This window comes from Symphodus melops (genome assembly GCF_947650265.1).
Source record: "Symphodus melops genome assembly, chromosome: 15".
Lineage (NCBI taxonomy): Eukaryota > Metazoa > Chordata > Actinopteri > Labriformes > Labridae > Symphodus > Symphodus melops.
The window spans coordinates 8,356,644-8,378,368 of NC_136705.1; the positions used below are offsets into that span (position 1 = coordinate 8,356,644).

The following is a 21,725-nucleotide window of genomic DNA, read 5'->3' on the forward strand; positions in this document are numbered from 1 at the left end:
CAAATCCTAATTACTTGGAAGTAAAAGTTGCATAAGCGTACAACCATAAAACGTTTTTTACCGACACTAAGTAGTGACAGAAATAATTTGCTGTAAACTGACGACCTTACCAGCAGCTATGGCTACATTAGCTACACTGCCATAGCTAACTGGGGTTAGGAAACCAAATATAAATGTCTGAATTTCTTTTTTCTTTTTCTTTCTTTTTTTTATGTTTACATAATCAAATGAAAACTAACACAACAAACTGACTGTTTCAGGTTAAGTGTTGTGAAAGCAATAAATTGACAATAGGCAGCTGCTTTGGTTTAACAAAAAATAATACTCCAAGCCTATTTCTAAATGTATACAGGGCAATTAAAGGTAAGATAACTCAGATGAGTTTCAGAGTTTAGAGAATGTTGACAGTTTTTTTTGCTGAGTCTTGTAGTTGGATTTGCAAAGTGAGTTAGCACTGTCAAACCAGACTATTTCCATGACAAGTACAACAGCTGGTTACAGTCTCTTGTCCTATCAAAACATTAACTTCTGTCTCTCTATTAAAATATCCCATTTGAGCCGAAGACCAGAGTCTGTTTGTTTGTCCAGAATAAGAAGGATGTCCGCCTCTTCTGCACCGAGATACATCTGCTGGATCAGCCATCCTGAGAGTTAGTTGCCTCCTCGTCTTCTTCAGGTACAACACTTTTTAGTTTACCTACAAACACAAATGTGACTCAAATTCAACAATATTGAAAATATTATCAATGCTGGTTATGGTTCCAAACCTTTTCTCCTTTTAAGGCACATTTCAGAGCCATTTTCTACTCAATATTGGATTTAAAAGTTGTTATGACCTGAAACATGTTAATTTATACCAGTACATATTTTACAATCAAAAGAAAAAATATTATATTATTATAGAAATTATATTAAAGATTATAGATATTATTACCACTCCCAAAAATGGGGTCATTTAAAGGTGTCCAGCCTTTAAAAGCTGCAAGCCCTATGATTTACACAGTGCATACAATACAAAAGAAATACATCAATACACTGAAATCTGTATTTGTGTTACACTTCTGCAACTTCAAGTTTTCTTCATTGTTATGATTGTGTTAAGGGATAGGATATTGTGTTGATCTTTTGAAAAATAAAAAATACAAATTTTTAATCACAGAAATGAATGATTCACTTCATGAGTGATGCAACCCGTTTCCAGTGTCTCGGATGTCTTTTTCTTGTAATTTGAATTCTGTTCCCATTCCTGTTGTTTCTGTTGTGACTTGCTTCACCCCTTGTTGCCTGAATGGATTTCCAAGTATCAACAAAAAAAATACTTTTGTTTTGCTTTCAAGTTAAATTAATGTTTATTTGACCATAGCACATAAAATAGATATACGTTTAGGCTTGATGCATTAAGTCATCCAAAGTCATAGGTTGACTGGTCCTATGAGACACTAATGCTTGCACAAGGTTCCTAGGTATGTATTGAAAGTGCATCCACCAACAGTGGAGGAATACAGACGCTATTTTTGGCTGCATTTGGAGCGGAAGCAGTTTGATGCAAATATTTGTGATTGACTTCATTCACCTAATAATTGATGAGGTCAATCCTCACAAACGCTTGTTATAGTGATATTTATTTTGAATCATTGTTAAGTTCTTTTAAGGCATGATATATCATGTCACGCAGAGCCCCAGCCCCACCTTGACACGACCCCCCAACAAAGCAGATTTGAAACCAAATATCCTCCAGGGAATATCTATGATTTTGATTCTGAAAATGGCAGGCAAAGGGAGGAAAGTGGACAATTGATACTAAAAAGAACTTTAAGACATGTATATACTGTTTCACAATAATATGTGGTACTACTTTATAAGCATCCAAATAGAACCAACCTTAGAAACCATTAAACTACAGTAAATAATTACCTGATGTTTTACTGTATGCTTATAGGTGTCAATATAAATGTCAAACGGACTTGCGTGTTGACCGTCACAAGTAACTAATCTCATTTGTACATATTCATATGTCCCTGGCGCAGCAGGTGGAGCAATTCAGGGTAAAAGGCCAAGGACATATAAGACATGTTGCTCGCAGGAGCTGGGTATCGAACCCTCGACCTTCTGGTTTAGAGCTGATGACTCTCCCATAAGATGGTAGAGATAAAAAGATGAACCCCAAGAATATATTTATTTGCGGAAATTTTGAAGGGATCCTATTTTTTATTTATTTTCCATTATTTCTTCTAGCAGTAAATCTGTGGACCTGTAGGCTGTCCAGGCCCATTGTATAAAAACAAACACACTGAGACAGCTCAGCTGTTTATGCATTGACAGGGGATGCTGATCTACAAACAACAGGGTCACACAGATGTATAGCACAGCATGAAATGCTATTTAGATTTCCCTCAAGAAATGGTGCACAGAGACAAAACAGCATGTCCTTTAAAAAAAATGTCTTTAATCTTGGATTCTTGAAGTTTAAATGGTCGCCCCAATGCTATACTTTATCTCCGATTTGTTTAATTTAAAGCAAACCCCAAAAAATACACGTTTCTGTAAAAGCAGATCAATAAAAAAAAAATTGAGTTTAAAAATATTAACTGAAAGATAAACACTCACACATCCAGTACATTTTTGAATATATTACATATTTATTCACAAGCTAAGCCTCACCAACATGACCTGCAATCATTTAAATTTAGACAGATTTAGCACATTGAACTGAAATCTATGTGTGTATTTATGTCTGCGTGAGAGAGACAGAAAGAAATTAAGTCACAGTATGTATGTGCGTCACAGGAATAAAGCAGTGATGTTAATGGAATAAGATGAATGTCAGTGAGAAAGAGAAGAGAAAGTTGGTTATGGAAAGACAGATACATGAAACAGAGTGAAGGTGGCTATCGAGAAATGGAGTCCGGACTGGACGCTTCCTTTTTGTTGTCACATGACAAATCTGAGAAAGAGGTAGAGAGAAGGGAGTGGGGTAAAAGGGGATAAAGGTGTTAGAAAGATAAGAGATTATGAAAAGACAGAGAGGGAGAGACAAGGTCGTTAGTGCTGTTAGTAGTCAGTATTATTGAAATATAAACAAAGTGAGTTATTAGTAACAATGAGAAAGCTGTGTGTATGTCAGAGTGAAGTATGTCAAAATAGTGCATGAATGAACATTGCTTTAAAACTGTATGTAAATAGTCAGATGTAACCCTTAGCAGGAAAACATAACTCTCACAGTTATATAATTGTATAATAATTATTATATTGGGTTTAAAAAGTTTGTGGTTTAGATTAGGTCATACATGAAGTTATGCACAAAATGTAAAATAAGTTATTGTTGACTCAACAAGCTCTGGACCAATGGTTAAAGAGTCTTTTGCTTGATGCATCAATTCTACTGAATAACATCCAAAAATATATTAGTTGTCTTTGTAACATGTGACCTGGCTCTGCTCCTCGTCCTGTTTAAATTATTATAGCCTCTGGAGGCTGATGCTTTACTTATAACATAAAACGGCTTGTAAATAGTTGTTGCACAGAAGGCCTGTATAGGCTCATCAGATTACTTTGTTTAAACTTAGAACAGAAAATGTCAAGAAACAAGAAAGGCTCTTTATTTATTATCCGGTCAAGGCATGTTATTTATGCCACTTCGCCTCATCTCCAATGTAAAAAACCAAGATGACAGTAAAATGACATACTGGGACATAAATATTACACGGCTGGTGTAGAAAGGCGTAGTGATGGCGGACCTTTATTGTGGACTCGCAGTTCTGGACTCACAATGTAGAAAGTGTTAAAGGGCAAATTTGAAGGTTTGTCTAGTTACTTTTTCATTTCTTTCGTTTTAGATTAACATTTTGGCTTTTGTGCCTTTATTGTCGACCCAGGGATAGAGTCAAGAATCTGGAAGACAGAGAGATTGCGGAATGACATTCAGGGAAGTAGCCGCAGGTCAGACGCGAACTGTAGCCTCTATACAAACCAGCCAACCAATTGGCTACTGTTACTAAATGTCTTAAGGCATTTTAATTTATTATAAGATAATTAAGAAGTTATGCTTACATTTAGTAACTTTGTTTTGTGGAGATGTTGCCAAGCAAATAAAATGTAGTTAAAGGTGGTTATTATTCTGTATAGTGTTTTTTCAATCTACTTAGTCTATTTGTCTTTGGTCAGTGTAAGGCCAATGTTACAACTTCGCTAACTCTGAAAATTACGTTTGCGCAATGTGTTGGTCAGGAGCTGACAGCCATGGTAAATTTAACAGAAAATTGTCTTTACTGTTATTTAACATTGAAACATTTAACATTAAAATTGTCTTAAATGTGCACCTTGACAAACAGCATCATATTATTGATGTTTTTGTCATCTAAGTATTATCTCTTTTTTTATTTCCTGTGGTACTGTTGATAGTTGTGCCACTTTTATTTTTTATCTGAGTGTATATAATAACATGTTTACTTTAAATGTACTGTTGTCCAAAGTGTGTATATCTTTCTAACTAAAAAACGTTTACCCCCTTCACTGTTGCTCTCTGCCACTCCTCTCTCCTGATTGGCTAACAGCAGACATGCTTCATTCCCATTGGCTTCTTCTTGCCCATTGTAATTGGCCCAAAGAGCGCTGGCATAGAGCTGTGCTGTGATTGGGCTGAGCTGGCCTTCTGCCTCACAAAGCCCCGCCCCCAGAACGTGCTGCTCCACCCCCAGCTGAAGCTCTGAGGAGAAAAGAGCACTTCTAGTGGCGAGTTTTTCTTACAGTCATGTAGTCTAAAGGAGGGGAGGGCCCTGAATAAAAAAAAAAAAAAATCTCTCAATTGATATTAAGTAAAACATTAATATTAAAAGATAATAATAATTAAAACGAAATTCTAATGAGGAAAAAGCAATTTAGTGGCTTTCAGTGGAATTTTTTGTATTGTACTTAAACAGATTTAACGTGGGGTTTATTGTGTTTCATCTTTCCGTGTCTATTCGGCTGAAAATATTATGGACTGTATCATTTATAAAAGTATGGAATAATATTGGTGTAATTAAGCTATATACATATTTAAATTGCCATCAATAAAATCCAGTCCATTCCTGATGAAAACATCTAATGGGGTAAGTTAATAATACTTCTACTCATAAAGTCATATGGTGCATAGGCAGTTATTCACAAGGATGTTGGCTAACTGGCACACATGCGCATACACACACGCACACACGCATGCACGCAAACACACACACACACACACACACACACACACACACACACACACACACACACACACACACGCATGCACGCACACACACACACACACACACACACACACACACACACACACACACACACACACACACACACACACACACACACACTTTGACAGGATCAATAAGAGAAAAGCTTTTACTGTCTCCACTTCCTGGAACAAACTCATTGCTGCAGTCACTTGTAGTTGGCTCTGCAAAAGACTAATGTGTTGTTTTTAATATCCCTTCGTCTCCTGCATTGCTATGTGTCTTATCCACAGAACATATTTCTACTGTTTATGCATTGGAATTTATATACTGTATACCTGTATTTACAATATATAAAGATGTTGTTACATCACAGCAGACATTAGGTAAGACATTTCTCTGAGCGTGGAGCTCCATGCAGAGGCTGCAGCAGCACAGCTTCTTCTGGCTCTGTTTCAGTTTTATGAATTATTCATTATTAATGATGATAACAAAATGAGAAGTCTTTTAGAGATAAAAGCAGGCAGGCAGATGCTCCCTGGATATTCTGTGGATAAATCTGGAATGACAGCTTTTTGTTTCTGATTAAAGGACTCCCACAAAAGATCGGTTCACTATTCACTAATCTGGAGACAACACTCATATCAGCCAGATATGTAAAGAATCAACACATTATGTAATGTTTTGCATTTAAGAGTTTCAGTATGTTGTGCTTTTTAGCACTGAATACTCAAAAATAGTACTTCTTGTCGTTAAAAGTTGAGACCTGTATTTACAACTTGAAAGGTAAACTCTTTTGACCCTCAAAGTTCTAAATAGTAGAGATTTTAAAAAAGAAATAAAATAAAAACATTTGGTTTCCCGCTTTCTTGTGTTAACTTGAACACTTTCTGAACGATTAAACTCAAACGCACCTGAGCAAAGGCTCCAACTACAAAGGGATGAACAGTTAATCATAAAACAAAAGTCAATGTCAACACAAAGTTTTCTTTTTCTAACTCTCTTTTGACTGTCTACTAACTGCCTGAAACCTTAGACTAATATTCAAAACCATTTATGAATGAAATGTTTGGTAACACCAGAGAGAAGCCTCTATACTATTGAGAAAAACATCAAAGATAGTTTTATAATAAATAAATATGAAAGAAAATGAATCATTGCACATGTATGTTGAATTGTAGGTGACGAAGTCTTTTAAAAAGGTTGTTTTTCCATATTAAGGCACAGAACAAGAACAATCTGAAGTTAACATGTTCCTTTATCCAAACCATCAAGTTACCACAACCCCCACCATCTACCATCGCCCAATCAGCTGACACTGCCCTGATCTGAGCTTGAAAAGTACATCATGCTGACAAACACATGTTGAAATAAGTGCTGATAGTGAGAGAAAAGATAAAGATAGAAAACAAGTAACAAACCAAAACAAACAAGAGTGTTGTTTTAAAAACAAACATGTAGGAACCATTCTATTGAAGACGTGTTTATAGCTTCAACAGAACCATCACCACACAACAGCAGAGCTTAAAGTACATGCAGGATGAGGAGAAGCTATTACTACACTTTTAAAAAGTATATATATGTGTATATACACACATAGCAAAAAACAGAAATATTACTGCAGTGGGCATCTGTGGGTGAAAAAGAGCTTGCTGATTGCATGACTTGTCATGGTTTAAATCAACATTAAAAGCTCTTTGTGTCTAAAGGACAGAAGCTGGGCTTGTTCATGGATTTAGAGATCATTAGGATTAAAAGAAATATTTGAAAACTGAAATCGTCTTTTCTGCTCATTCATTTTGGCCATCTTTTTAGCTTCCACGAACTGAAACTCTGAAAATAAAAACTCAGTGCTGCCACATGTCATTTTGAGTTTACAGTTAATGTCTGGCTTTTGTTGCACTGAATTAAAAACATTAAATACATACATATGGTTAATTATGCAGAAAATGCTTGTTTGTTTACCTTTCATGGAAGGTGGGGCGTAGGTGCTCTGTTTCCTCTGAGAGGCTTCTGAGACCTTAAGAGCGAGAGGAGAAAACATTTGATGTTACGCAGTAACATAACCAGAAGAGTCAGTCACACAGTTAGACTGTGTATCCGTAAAATACATTGAATGTGATGTCCAATGGTGGAACGCTCAATTCCCACACAAGCAGCCATTTGGTCAAATTGTTAATTACTGTTGTCAGCTTTTAAACACAGTGAATGTGTAAGATTCTCAGACAGTCATTATTTAACTTTCATTTTTTTAATCTACTGAAACTGCTTATTTTGAAAATAAATACAATAATAAACGTGTTTCCCTGCTGAGAGAAATCAATCAGATTTGTCAGAGGTATAAAGTGTTGGTATTTCGTCAACAGTTTGTCAATGAAAGGTCATTTCCTCAAACTCCCTGTTTTTACAGAAAACATTCAACAAACCTGAGACTCTCCGCTGGCGTTGTTTTGATCACCAACATCTGCATGAGAAATGAGAACAACATTCACATCTTTATCTTATAGATGACATGTCAATGGATCTCTCATACTGTTGTTTTAAAAATCTGTATGCCGAAAACAGGGTTTCCTTTAAGCCTCACAAGCAGCCCTGTTTCCCAGGAAGGACATTCAGATTTACTTACCAGTAATTGTCCTCTAAATGAGGTTCTAGAAACAAGGTTATTGCTGCCTGAATTTTGTTCACAAACAACTTTTATGAGTGAACAAAAACCTTAATTTTTGTAAAATGGTTTTATTAGAAGATGGTCTGATGACGGCAGGCAGAACAGAACTGGTCCTGTGTTTTACATCCACACTCTCTTCTTAGATTTGGGTTTAGACATCAAAGGCTCTCTCTAAAAGTTAAGATAGTCTTTAACATAAACACTTAAACATAGCCCCTGCTGCAGTATCTCAGAGTACAGATAGATGTCCTATTTAAGCAGAACCTAAGTTGATATTTTGCCAGTATACATTCAATATAATTGAAAAGACTAAATACATTAACAACATTTTGTTATTTTGTCCTTTCAGGATGTATTTCCTGTTGCTAATGCAATATGTATGAACATAAGGACATTGCTCTGTTATCATCACAAGCCCGAGTAACTAACAGTTTCTGTTTCAGTTCAAAGCACAAGACTAATATAACATTTGTCTTTATGAAGGGAAACCCTCAGTGTGGAGAGCAAAAGAGGCTGTAAGTAATCTCTCATGATACAATGTATACTAGAAAAGATGGCTGTTACCTGCTCGTGATTACGTTTTTAAAAAAAATGTATAAATTGACACCTGGGTTCAATAAGCAAGGCATTTCTCTGCTTTAAACTTTTAACTTAACCAGAAGCCACACAAAGTTTTCCCTCACTTCTAGAGGCTACATATTATAAGTTTGAGTGAACTTGCGACAGTTAACTCCAGGTATAATTGTAGTGTACTGTGCTCTCACATCATATCACATCGTGTTTCTATCGGTAAATCTTAATTGCTACTCACATGGGAGCTCCCGAGCTCTCATGCCTTATAAGTTCCTTTTTATTGTTGGTGGTGATGGCCTGCTGCTATGGACCCTCCCTCTGTTCGTCCATAATCTTCCTCCTGCATCTTATCCCGTCTCCCACTATCTGTTTACTTTTGTAACAGTCTATTACCTTCTATTTTGTAATATTAAATACTAAATAGCAAAGAGCAAGGTCTTTTACCTGCTTTTTGTAAATTGCCTCGAGTTAATATTAGTTATGAATTGTTGCAATACAAAAATAAAAATGCAAAACATCTGTGTCGTGTGCGAAAGTGGCAGCCAAATTGATTAGATTTTAGAACAGGCTACATAAGCGAGCAGCCTATTGCAACTTCAATCATTTCATTACTCTAAACCAGAGGTATTTTTATGTCGCTGCTGCTGATGCCACCATAAATCATGAATGAACTGAAACGTCTCAGACCAACTCAAACTTAAGGGTTTGAAAAAATCTATGGTGGCAATGAAGGAAAGTGTCATCTGAAACTCCCACTTTATATGTTCATGTTTTGATTCTTGGCTCTGAACAAGTTTCTAAACAACAGCGGTGAGCTGGTTGAGTTTGCTCAGGGAGGGAAAGAAAATAACCAGGCAATTTATCTTAAAAACCGTACACGATTCACAGAGGTTTCTTTTACTATAAGTTAGTAAAGTCCAACATAACATAATGTCCCTTAAAGTAGCAAACTTTCTCACAATATAACTACATATTGATAACCAAAGTCAATCCAATATTTCTGGAAAAATTTGAAAGAAAAATGAACCTAAGAACCAACATCTGCTCGGAGAATATCTTTGCTCCAGGTCAGAAGTGCACCCTCATTTCTTGTTTTCACAGCTGCCAGCTGCTTCCTCTCCACACACTGACTGTTCAAAATTAAGTAAAAAAAAAATCGGGTAAACACTTTGATTTCATTCTAAATATTTAACTTACTAAAGTCATGTTTTACTCTGTACTTGTTTGTGTTTCCAGTCTTCCTGCTGGGTTCTAAAATCTACATTCTTGTTCTTTGAATTCTTTTAGAGAGAGAAAAAATGTCTGCTTTCAAACACCTCAGGCGCCTACAGAGCTTTATACATCTGCCCCATGAAAAAAAATAATTCCGTACGATTATTCAATCAGCCAGTTCCTGTGTAGAAAGATTTAAAAGAAAGAGCACCCCCCCACACACACACACACACACACACACTCACACACTCACAGGCTTCCATCAGTCCAGTCTGCACAGTGAGATCACTTACCAAAAGCTGCAGCACAAATCTAATAAAGGTTCCATTATAGCTGCTGCTTTTCAGCCCTCTCAATCTCTCTCTCTCTCTCTCTCTCTTTCTCTCTCTCTCTCTCTCTCTCTCTCTCTCTCGCTCACCTGTGCCAGGTTGTCTATATATCTGCAGTGTGGCAGGAGTGGGTCTTCTGCGACGAATCTGAGGTAAACACAAGCACAAATATTTCAATTTTCTCTTCAATGGACACATCTGTTCTCAGAAACTTCACCTGTTATGTTTCTCCTACAATTTAGATTTTTACTGTATGATATGTATCAGTTTGATATGGTATCTCCCCCATATTGCTGATCGTAGGTTGTATTGCCATTATTTTAAACATGCTATTTGACCTGACAACTCTTCTAACATAAAACTTAAAAAAAAAAGAAGCTATATTCAGCTCACTCTAATCTCCTTAGACTGAAACACACTCCTGTAGGTTTGTGGAAAAAAAGCGCATTTAACTAGCCAATTTGTTATTTATATTTCAAATCCACCAATTTGTATCCACTTACTGTGTTACTAACTTACTAAAATAAATCACTTTCCCACAACAGCATGTCCCTATTGCAAGTACAACATAGTTGGCATTTAGAAATCAAGCACTCCATTTTTTTTAGTCAACTGACTCAGTGTTATGTTAAAATTTATTTTATATATATTTTTTTACATTAACATGATAAACGTAGCGTACAAACACTAAACAGTATTACACTGCAGCCATAACAAATTCTATGAATCCTGCAGGAGAACAACACTCTTCCTGGCTCTCAGTTCTCACACTGAAAAAATGTAAATGTTTGTCGTCATTTTAAAGAGGGGTACCCAGTTACAAGATGAAATCTCATAAAACCCCTGCTAGAGTTTATCTCTGACTTCTGTTAAGGGTGACAGGGGCTCCCTAAACAGCCACAAAGGAGCCCTCATCTGTCACTGTTCATTACCAGCTTCCTGGGAAACCAACTGTTTCCGTTTTGCATCAACTAAACAGTTCGTAAAGACGTCGGCGGGGCAGCGAGCAGCGCGGCTTACATAGAGAGGACTATTTTACTCCCTGAAGCAATGTTTCTTGTTACCGCTGTAGGAGCCAGTCAAGAGTCAGTTAAAGGAGAATTACACCTCTGATACTCTGAGAAGACATTCATCTGTGGTGCTCTGAACTTTGTGCTTTGTGCTTGAAAAGACCAGTCTGTTAGTATGTTTCCCACGATGCAAAACTGAAACAAGTCCCAACAGAACTGCAAAAGAAATTAATGCAATTGGCAACATGTCTGTAAAACAACTGAAATTATTTTACTTGATTGGGTGTTTTTTTTATTGGTAAATAGTTGTATGAGTGGATTTTTCCTCATCAACAAAGCATTAAAAAAAAAACAAATTCAAACTCTTTGCAAATTGACTTAAATTCAAACTAGCTGGCAAAACATTTAAACATGTCACATGAATGGCCGCTCAAATGTGACAAACCCAATAAATACACACACAGTTACACACTGCAGTTTCCATAGCTCTGACTTATGCACACGCTGCTGGTCTGCACCCACACATAGAGAATTCCAGTCAAGACTCAGAAGATCACAGATAGAAGCCCCATTCAGCCCTCACATGCATGAACCCACACCATCCAACCCAACTCTGTGGCACACGCACACATGCTCAGACATACACATGCACACTTACATGTTCTGCGGCCTGTGGGTCTAGCTGTCCCTGCAGCGGAGGCACAGCAAACTGGATCTTCTTCGGACTGCTCGGCTCCATTATTACTCACTGAGAGATAGAAAGAAAGAAAGACAGACAGAGAGAGAGAGAGAGTGTGTATGTGTGTGTTTGACAAAGAGGGAGGGAGCAAAGAGGAGGGAGTGGTCTTCTTGGCCGATGAGGTCCATTATCACTAATTGACAGACTTGTACTGGGAGAGAGGAAAAATAGTGGCCTAGTCATTGCAACATTTTCCTCAACACAACCTCTGATGTAAGATGATGTAGAGCAATAACTTCAAAGATGTGTACATTAGTTGGCCTCTTTTAATCACGTTCCACACCAGAACAACCTAAAACAGTAATTACGTCTAATCTCGTCTGATTCACATTAAATAAGACAGCCTAAATAGACAGCTTCAATTGCAAGCAGCAACATTGATTGTTGAATGATGATAGGGAACCAGTTTTACCAATTGAAACAAATGTATATTTCAAAATACTGAAGATATATCTTTATTCCGAACTTTAACATTATTCATCGAAAGTAGGTAATTAAGCAACACTTTTATGTACATGATAAAGGACAAAGAATATGAAGACAACCACTTAAAAAAACAAACATTTTTTCATTTATTTTTATTCATTATTTATCCCTGGAAAAAAAGGAATCTCCAGAATATACAGATTATTCTGCATGAGTTAAACATTCTTATACACAATATGATGCTGTTTAAGTTGATGGCATCCAAAAATTAAATCCGGACATGACAAATATACTGATATGCAGTTTCTACACATTTTTGTAAAATTACATGTTTATTCCCGTCATTTGACATTTAGATCCTATGACCCTTTTGAAAAAAAATCCTGAATGAAAGCAATGTCTCTGCTGCCATTTTATATATTGTGGTGAATGCTAACTTGTATATGTTAAACGGGTTCAATCTGTCAAGTTTTCCTTTTATTTGTTTAGCTTGTAGAAATAAAAACAATGTAAAAATAGTAGTTAGCAAGTAGAGCTGAGCTATCTGAAAATGTCATGATGGCGTTGTGTAAACATTTGTCAAATATTTATGACGAGATTCCAACGAAAAAGTTCAAGGATCACCAAAGTTATTATAAAGCACGAAAGGAGGGAAGAGTACTGGTTCTACCAAGTTCAGTACATTTTTACAAACAACTGTATTGGGCTGTTGTTGTTGTTTTTAAATTGTCAAAAGTTGAGGAAGGGATCAACTTATTGGACACCATGTTATTTGGTTTATTTGGTGCTAACAGCATTTTTTCAATCAGAAGGTGGAATCAGTACACTCCACCTCATTGAACACTTATGATAGATAGATAGATAGATAGATAGATAGATAGATAGATAGATAGATAGATAGATAGATAGATAGATAGATAGATAGATAGATAGATAGATAGATAGATAGATAGATAGATAGATAGAGTACCTGTATTTCCTCTACATTTCACTTCACACGCTTTAAAGCTTTGTCCACACTGCCAGCATCACAGCAGCCCCTTAAGCCATAACTTCTGTATTTTTTACTGGCTAAAAAGTGATGTTATAAATGTATGGAATCTTTAAATACTGTGATTCATCTTTTAAATGTGGTTTATGAGTGTGGTTTTGACAAAATTAGTTCTCAGGAGGTTGATAAAACCTATATTCCCAGAAAGTTAAAGTAAAATGATGTAAGTGTTCACAATGTTCCCATGCTTCATGGACTTAAACATTATTCCCAAACCATTTAAAACGTTTACCATAACATTTAGGAACCTCTCAGGGTCACATGATGGAAATATGATGTAGATAATAAAACAGCATGGATGAACAAACTGTTTCCTTGAGACCAATAGTAAACCACCCATGTGACTTCAAACATGGACTCCAGACTCATTTTATTATTTTATTTTTTTCATCATACTCCTCAAAAACACAGTAACAAATAATAACTGATATCAGTATATTCATTGTATAGTAATTTTCGGCCTAACCAATCATTTAGAAAAAGATCATGTAGGTGCAGGGCCATGCAAAGAAAGTACACTGAGAAAGACCATAGGCCTACACTCTTGCTCAAATATGACAAAAAAGTTTTAATTATTCACAATTACAGCTTTTTGACCAGATGTCTACTGTCAAAAATGATCCCCTGAAGAAAACGGCTGGTCGAAACATTGTGATTGGGATGTACTGTACATTTCTAGGAAATGCATAACAGATTTTTGTTTGGGCTGTTTTATGATATGCAAACAGAAATTAGAGTCTAAAGAAATATAAAGTTCAGTCTTCCTCCTATTATTTGTCTTTGTATCTCTGTGTCTCTGCACTTCAATTCCCCCAAACGAAAACCTGTATCTTTTACCACCAATTGCATCGTGTGTGTGTGTGTGTGTGTGTGTGTGTGTGTGTGTGTGTGTGTTGGCAGATGTAGTGGAAACAAACGCTTTGTTTCTGTGGGGACATCTGGAGTGACTTAGTAGCTTTTAAAGGTGAAACACACGCTTAACATAAAGAGCCTCTTGTACGTTTTTTCTATTAGATTGGAAGCTGTCCATTGCTGTGACGGTGAGACACAAATTGCAGCTCGTCTGTTGCTAACAAGCACCTGCATTTTCCATGTCAACGGCTGCCATTGTCGGATTTCTCTAGTCGGTAAATGACGTCAGATTTTGGGTACAGCTGGTTAAAGCTTCTTCAAGTGTGTCTTTTTGTCCATAAATTGTTCACAAATTAAAAGCTAGTTGGTCTGATTTTCCGAGAAGAAAAGTATTAAACCAAGCCAGTGCTGAATGTTGTAAAGTGAAAGTGCTGAGATCTGAAGAAGGAAAATGTCTTACATTGGTTTGTTTTAACAGCTGCTGTTACAGGAAACACACATCCAGGGAGAAAGATTAAGTACACTTGATTCATATTTTAGAATAATAATAAAAAATGTCCAAATAAATGCTGCATCAGGGTTACAGGGTTTAACAACTCAAATGTAACAGATAAAAATATGCATAAAAATATGCCTAAGGCCTTGCAACATTCAAAATAATTTCCCTCATTACCTTATATTTAAATCTGTATTTTCTATTTTTCTGCATATTCTTAATTACATCCAAATCAGTACGTGTAAGGATTTTGCATGCTGTACCAGTATGGTTGTAGAGGAGATGCATACATTTGTACAAGTGGGTTGTGCATGGGTGGGAAAATCAGCTGGGGGTGTAACACAGGAAGTGTGTGTGGAGGAGGTGGTATCACTTGACCCTGAGCTGAGAGAGGATCAAAATAATGAGGTTGTTGTTGTTGGTATTCATGTGACAGCTCAAGCATTGGTTGTTGGTGCGGGTATTGCGGCTGCTGTTGCTGTGATGATTGTAGTGACTTCTGTCGCCGTAGTAACTTGTTCGTTGGAGGACTTAGAGGATATGGTGGGTCGATTATTTTTCGCCCTTCTCCACTATTTTCCTCAGTTTTTATTTGTTCAAAAATGTGTTTTTGAATGTTGTTGAAAGGGTCGTCGTCTTGTTTCTGGGATAAACACTGCAGCTGGAGGGTGGTGACAATTGTACGAGGGCGGGGCAAGCAGGACCAGGGGATGAGTTGAGGAGGGAAGGAGGAGGGCAGGGAATATGATTTGAGAAGTGGAGGTCTTCGAGTCCCAGACATTGTTGTTCCTTTATTATCCATGCTCTCTGACGTTTCCCCCACCTCCTTCTGTCTTTCTTCACCTGTTTTATCTCTAAGGTCAGCTTCAACATTTTCAACCAACTCCTCTGTTTCGGGCTTCTCATTTGTTTCAGATAGAACGCTCCCAGAGCAGCTGCTGCTGGAGCTGGATTCTTCATCTAAGTCAGAGTCCAGCTCGGCTCCAGAGCCTTCAGCTGATGAGCTCGACTCACCATCGGAATCTCGCCTTAATCTTTTCTTGTGGTTGTAGCAGGAAGAACAGCGATTCAGACTGAGGAACAAAGGGCCTGGTATGGTCTGGACAGACAAGGAGATAAAGAAGGCCAATAAACAATTAGTCATTAAAATGATTTGAATTCCACAGTTGTTATTTCATACTTTCAGTTTGAAGATATAATCAGGTGGATGGGGGGCAAAAAAATCCAAATATACCAAAACACCTTTATAACTTGGTAAATTTGAAGGCATTAAAGAGCACAGATTCAGTCAGTAAAGACTTTTACTTTGCATTGCACAGCGGATGTTACAGCCCCGACTGATGTGATCATGTATAGTTGTGCGTCTATGATGTTTTTAAATGCAATGAGCCTCTCCCATATCTCCTACTGTATTACATGTTGGTGTCAGGCAAACAAGTCAACATTGGAATCTGTTAAAAATGTTTTGCATGAACAAGCTCTGAAAGTATTTGACAGAAAATCAGAACAGTACCACCATTGTCACATACAGTTCTCTCTTAATACAAAATGTTGACTCTTGAAAATTTCATTCGGTTTTCAACCATCTGCATGGTCCACAAAATAACGCTACTCCCCCTCCCTTGAAAAACTTTGTTCAGCTCTGCTCTGAAACCACCTGCAGGACTACAAGGTCCACCACTAGGAGGAAGTGTAGAGTCCCCAAGAGAGGATCTGCATTCAGTCAGTCCTCCTGCTCATACAGAGCTATAAAGAAATGGAACAATATACCCCATGAACTAATTAGCACATACAGACTTTCATCTGTTCTCACAACACATTAAGAAATGGATTGTAAATAACCAATAATGCTCACATTACTTATTATTTTCCTGCAAGTAGTATTTGATATTTTAACTCTGAAGATGCAAACATCTTTTTAAATGGAGTTTATGTGTGGAGTCTTAGCATAAGTGTATTGTGATATGAATTTATGTTTCATTGTATTCTGTGTTGACCTGCCCAGGGACTGCAGATGGAAATTAGCAAACTGCTATAATCTGGTACAAAGCATCTTTTGTATGTGAGATTAATATTATTTTTGAACATGGTCCCTGACAACTAAACCAAACTAACCCCCTTTAGTGTCCGTGTTGCTAACCACTGTGTTGAGATGTTTCTGTAGTTACGTACACTTGTTAGTAGAACATGTAAGTATTGTAACAAATTGTTAAACAGTTGCTATAAAGCTGCTGTGAGGAATTCTTTGGTAGCTATGAAACTGACTGAAATAAATAATAATGCCTAAATGACCTAAAGAAGCAAACAAGACTTGGACTAGAATGACTGTTTTTATACGCCAGTTCCAGTAACCCCCTAATGTCAGATCATCAGACCTAATGGCTGCCAAATGTTGTTTTTAAATAAAAAGCAGCAAGATTGATACACACCATTGTTGTCATACAAAGTTGAGAGATCTACCTTTGCTTGGTTTTCACTGTCAGTATTCTGCTCTTCTGAGGAGCCTCCAGAGTGTGACTGAGGTCCTCGAGGCCGTTCGTCTCCTTCACTCATTGTTCCACCTCTTTACCTGCATATATCCTGATCCTTGGCTAAACCCTAGTGGCAAGAAGAAAAAACAAATACTTTACCAACACAAAAGAGCAAGGTTCTTGTTCTCATGGAATTTTTACTTGTGATGTCCTGTAACTAAAATCACACTGAGCTATCCTGTCATTGGTTCACTGCAGGATTGAAAAGCTCTTTTAAGTTACATTTTCAATGAATAGATGAAGGCATTAACTGATGCTGTGGAAAAAAGATGTTACACTTCAGAAAAGCAGAAAGGTTTTTATGAGCTACATGTAAGAAACATAATGTCAGTGTCTGTTGTGGAGATTTTTGCAGGCAATATAATAATGTTATCTTTAACTTTATTCAAGTCATGGAAAAGGCTAGGAATACAAATATTATTATAAATATGTTAAAATTTTGATAAAATTTTTTCCTGTAAGTGAAACGCTTAAGTTAAACTATGTATTGTTACTGTCATATGGCAATGCAGAGGATCAGGTTCAGGTTACTTTATTCATCATTGGGTAGATTTGTTTTTTTTTACAGGGAGAGTCACGTCACACAACACAGATGATAAAAAGTGCAAATGCACGGTACACAGGTAAAAGTTGCAAAATGTGCACAGGTTCCAATCGTACAATGAGTAAACATGATCTGCCAATGCTACAGAGCCGAGAACAAACGCCATGACTAACACATAAATAAGTAATTTAATTGATGTCATAGTAATTTTTTTTGCATAAAGGCATACACCAACTTCTAAAATGTTCTGCCTTTCTATAGAATGTTTATTATAATGTATTCTTTTGATTCATTGCTGGTGAAAATATTACAGCGTCAAAACAAAGTAACATGAAGTCATCTTCTTATTTTTCTGTAAAATTCTTCAGATCATTTTTTTTACACGAAGTACTAAGGTAATCATATCCTTTACACGCATGAGAAAAATGGCCTTTTAATACCAAATGGGTTAAAAAGAAAATGTTACATAAAGTTCCTAAATGTTTGCTCTTGTTCACTCAAAGCGAGAATAGAACAGAAGTGCTCTGCGTGTGGTTGAAACTGTGGTTGTTTTAGCAACAAAAAACATTAGAATAGATTTCTGACACATTTATTGTATTATGGATTGATCTGGATTGATTATTTTCTCCTTTATTCTATCGTTTGTTTCAACTGCAGGAAAATTTGAGCGAATTTTCAGAAAACAACCCAAGCCCAAAGTGACTTTTAAGGGAGAGAACTAAATCCACCATCAGTTATTTCTGCCAGGCTACAAACTGACTGTGGAGTTAATGCTGCTTACTTATTAACGAATAATGTGATAGGGTTTATATGTGCCATGTATACAGACATTTCTAATTGTATTGAATGAAATATCTACTAACTGGATTTGCCAGAATAAAGTCCAATATGGAGTAAAAAACAGAAAGATATATTAAAAGAAATACTAACATAAATATACGAAAATTTGAACTTTTGAGTAGAAATCTTGAGAACGTGTACTTACCCACGTTCCCACTCTCTTGTCCTCAGGTCCTAGAAACAGCTCGACTGTCAGGTTGTGTCGACTTCCAGCACTCACTCACCTGCATTTGTTCATGTAAATGAGTGTTCCCACCCGTGTGAGCGTACGTGTCTCTTTTACGTTGTAAGAGTACACAGTGTCACATTGATTTGAACATAGCAAAAGACAAGAAAAAGAAACCAGACTACAGATAAGAGATACATACACCCTCTGTAAACACACAGCAGGATCATCCTTATACGTCGCTACACAAACTCAGACCACTGAAAAAACTCTCTCTTGTTCTTACTCTTAATCCTGTTGTTTTTAATCAGCTGTTTTTATTATAGGTAAGACTTGATTGGCAGGTTGTGCATGCTTCATGTAAACTCCACTTACTACTTTTGTACACACATCATCATCGTCATCTTTATTGCTAGACTCAGGAGTCTATTAGAAAACACATAAAAAGCAAACAACATAAAAACACAAGGTCAAAAGACATACAATCAGACAAAAGACAACTGTACCAGTGTCGCCACAAGGCTGACTGGTATCACACAGAACTGTGACTGGGATTTGTCAGCAGCATAATTAGGTTTCTCATAAGAGCCTGAAAAGTGTTAACTCCTGCATTATTTTTTAAATAGTATTCTCATGACGTCATTATAAGCAACTTTAAGCTTTTGTAAGTGTGCCTTTCTTTACCAGGCTCACAAGGGTCAAACAAAATAAGACCATTAAAATCACATCGGTTCAAAATATCTTTATTGTATCTAAACAATGAAAAGTTGGATGCAACCACACATGTTACTCCGTGCAGAGACACTTAAGGCATGAAAAATCTGTGCTGGTTTGTCAAAAAAGCAGCCGACAACCAAAAGAAGGAAAAATCAAAGAAATGAGGATTCAGTCAAAAATCAGCAGTTACTTGTCCTTCTTAATGCCTGACATGAAGCACAGTCTTCTTAAAACAGCAGATTGACTCCACTCACCCAAGTCTAAACTCTGATATGAATGTGGACGCAGCATTGGTTAGCATAGCATACAGCTTAGCAGCTGGCCTTTAAAGGGTCACAATATTATACTACCAGCATCTCTAAAAGTCACTAATTTCCATGTTGTCTGGTTAAAACTTTATTGAAATATTGAATTTCAGAGTGGTTTCAATTTTTTAATTCTCTGCATCAAATCAAACATTTCACAAAATTACGATGAAGGCTAACACATTAAGACATAAATGTTTTGTCTGGAAAAATTACTCAATTCTTATGGGAGGAATCTGACAGCAATATAAACTATGAGAGCACTGCCAAGCTGTTATAAAACAAAAAAATCATCAAATGACATTTTAACACACATTCGCTGATCATGAAGCAGACATGCTTGAGGGAGAAAAAAAACTGTCTGACTACTGATACAACTTTGTTTAATGGAGTTGTCCAGCAGCTTCTGGGGAAACTTGTCAGCACAGTTGTCAGAGAAAGTGAAAGAAATTTCAGTCTTAGTATGTTTTTTAAAAAACACACACTGTTACATAAGGCTGCTGCGGAAGATCATTACAAAATGAAACACTGACTCAAAACAGATATTTTTAACCTAACATCTGTTTTACGATCACTGCCATTCACCACAGTACCTTTGTCACTGCATCCTTTTTAAGAGGATTAACAAAAGAAGAGATATTCCCTGTAAAGTGCAAAACAAACCACAACTGCACACTTGATGCTGGGAAAAAAAGGCTACTGTTCGTGTTTGGTGCAATTTAATTTACTTAATTCAAATACTTGTATAGAGTAGAAGTTTAACATTTAAATAATCGGTTTACTTTGGAGAAGGTTAAGATACAGCAGATGATTCACAACTTTTAACACTCGAGTTAACATAAAGGGAGTTCAAAGTTTGACACAAATGTACTATGTGCATGTTTTGGCCAAAGATTATTATTGAGAAAAAGTGTTGCCTTTAAATGTTGGTTTTACAGGTGGAGGCTTTCCTTATTAACCACATCCCGGCACATCTCGGTCAATTAAAAACAAAAGTAATGTGTGCAGTCATGAGTGAGATCTCGCATTCAGGCTTCTCAGCACGTACGACTGTTTTTGTGAAGCTCAGACGACATCTATCACACGTGCTGACTTCTATTTACTATGTATTCAATGACGTCTTCGGCACACGCTCAAACATCTGAGCATGTCGTAAAATGATGAAACAAATCGTCTAACGTAGCTTTTGTTAGCTAAGACGTAGAATAGTCATGTTAACAATGGGCAGGCAGCCACGATGCGTCTACAATCCAGTGAAGCTGTTAAAGCCACGCTTGGATGTGACTGACAAGGGGAAATATTAGAGTCATCATTGGCAGGACATTTGTCTTAAGCTAACAGTATCACAGGAAAGTCTCATCGTTTCACAGTTAGCTTGCTTAGCTCAACAATGACTTGTTACCCAACCAGCCTCCCCTCACTGACCTGTAAATTGTGTAGCTTACCGTCAAACAAATGATTTCATCAGCAAACCTAACAACTTATGCCACATGTAGACAGCAGAGCCAAGCTAGCTGGCTAACCTTAGCGTGATTTCTTGCCGTTATCATAAAAATCACGTCTTAGATTATGATCTAAATCATAATAAGGCCGAGCTGTCTCCCTCCACTAGCTTACCCTTTTAACTAGAACAATGATCTGTCTAATTACAAGCCATCCCCAACCATTGTTTAATATGTGGATGCTAATTCAGTCATGTACCAGCAGAGACAGTTAAAGAAATGTTGTAAAAATGCTTAGAAAAGCATACTCAAACACTTACTGACACAAAAATACAATATAACAATATATTCATACATCTCTACATGTGACAAAGGCCTCATCTAAACTCTGCTTCACTTTAATCCTCATTTATTTAAGCACTTACACATTCCGGCCCTGAGAGCTCCACACACTGCGACTACAGAGCATGCGCAAACAACCAGAATATCATCAAATAAAGGAGAAGTGCACATGGAATAGACAACACAATGCAGTATATTTATAAATGTGTTAGTCAACTTTTGTTTGCGTTGTGTCTATTTGTGTTTGCTGTGTGTTGAACCCTCAGGGCCACCAT

General features: G+C 36.8%; 2 protein-coding genes across 3 annotated transcripts; both read right to left on the minus strand.

Moving 5' to 3' along the window:
- Positions 1-2,044: 2,044 nt before the first annotated feature.
- On the minus strand, positions 2,045-11,928 carry ppp1r1c (protein phosphatase 1, regulatory (inhibitor) subunit 1C). Of its 2 annotated transcripts, XM_079363024.1 has the most exons (6): positions 11,658-11,928; positions 10,079-10,136; positions 7,634-7,671; positions 7,173-7,227; positions 4,505-4,705; positions 2,045-2,944 (listed from the first exon to the last, which is right to left on the minus strand). In XM_079363024.1, the coding sequence occupies exons 1-6, from the start codon at positions 11,736-11,738 to the stop codon at positions 2,889-2,891; spliced, it is 489 nt and encodes a 162-aa protein (XP_079219150.1). In that variant the 5' UTR covers positions 11,739-11,928; the 3' UTR covers positions 2,045-2,888. The 2 variants fall into 2 exon arrangements, with proteins under 2 accessions (XP_079219150.1, XP_079219149.1); XM_079363023.1 differs by lacking the exon at positions 2,045-2,944 and having other exon boundaries at positions 4,408-4,705.
- A 2,168-nt stretch (positions 11,929-14,096) lies between these two features.
- Positions 14,097-17,337, minus strand: LOC306836144 (uncharacterized protein). Its single transcript, XM_079363090.1, has 2 exons — positions 17,024-17,337; positions 14,097-15,662 (listed from the first exon to the last, which is right to left on the minus strand). The coding sequence occupies exons 1-2, from the start codon at positions 17,114-17,116 to the stop codon at positions 14,796-14,798; spliced, it is 960 nt and encodes a 319-aa protein (XP_079219216.1). The 5' UTR covers positions 17,117-17,337; the 3' UTR covers positions 14,097-14,795.
- Positions 17,338-21,725: the final 4,388 nt, after the last annotated feature.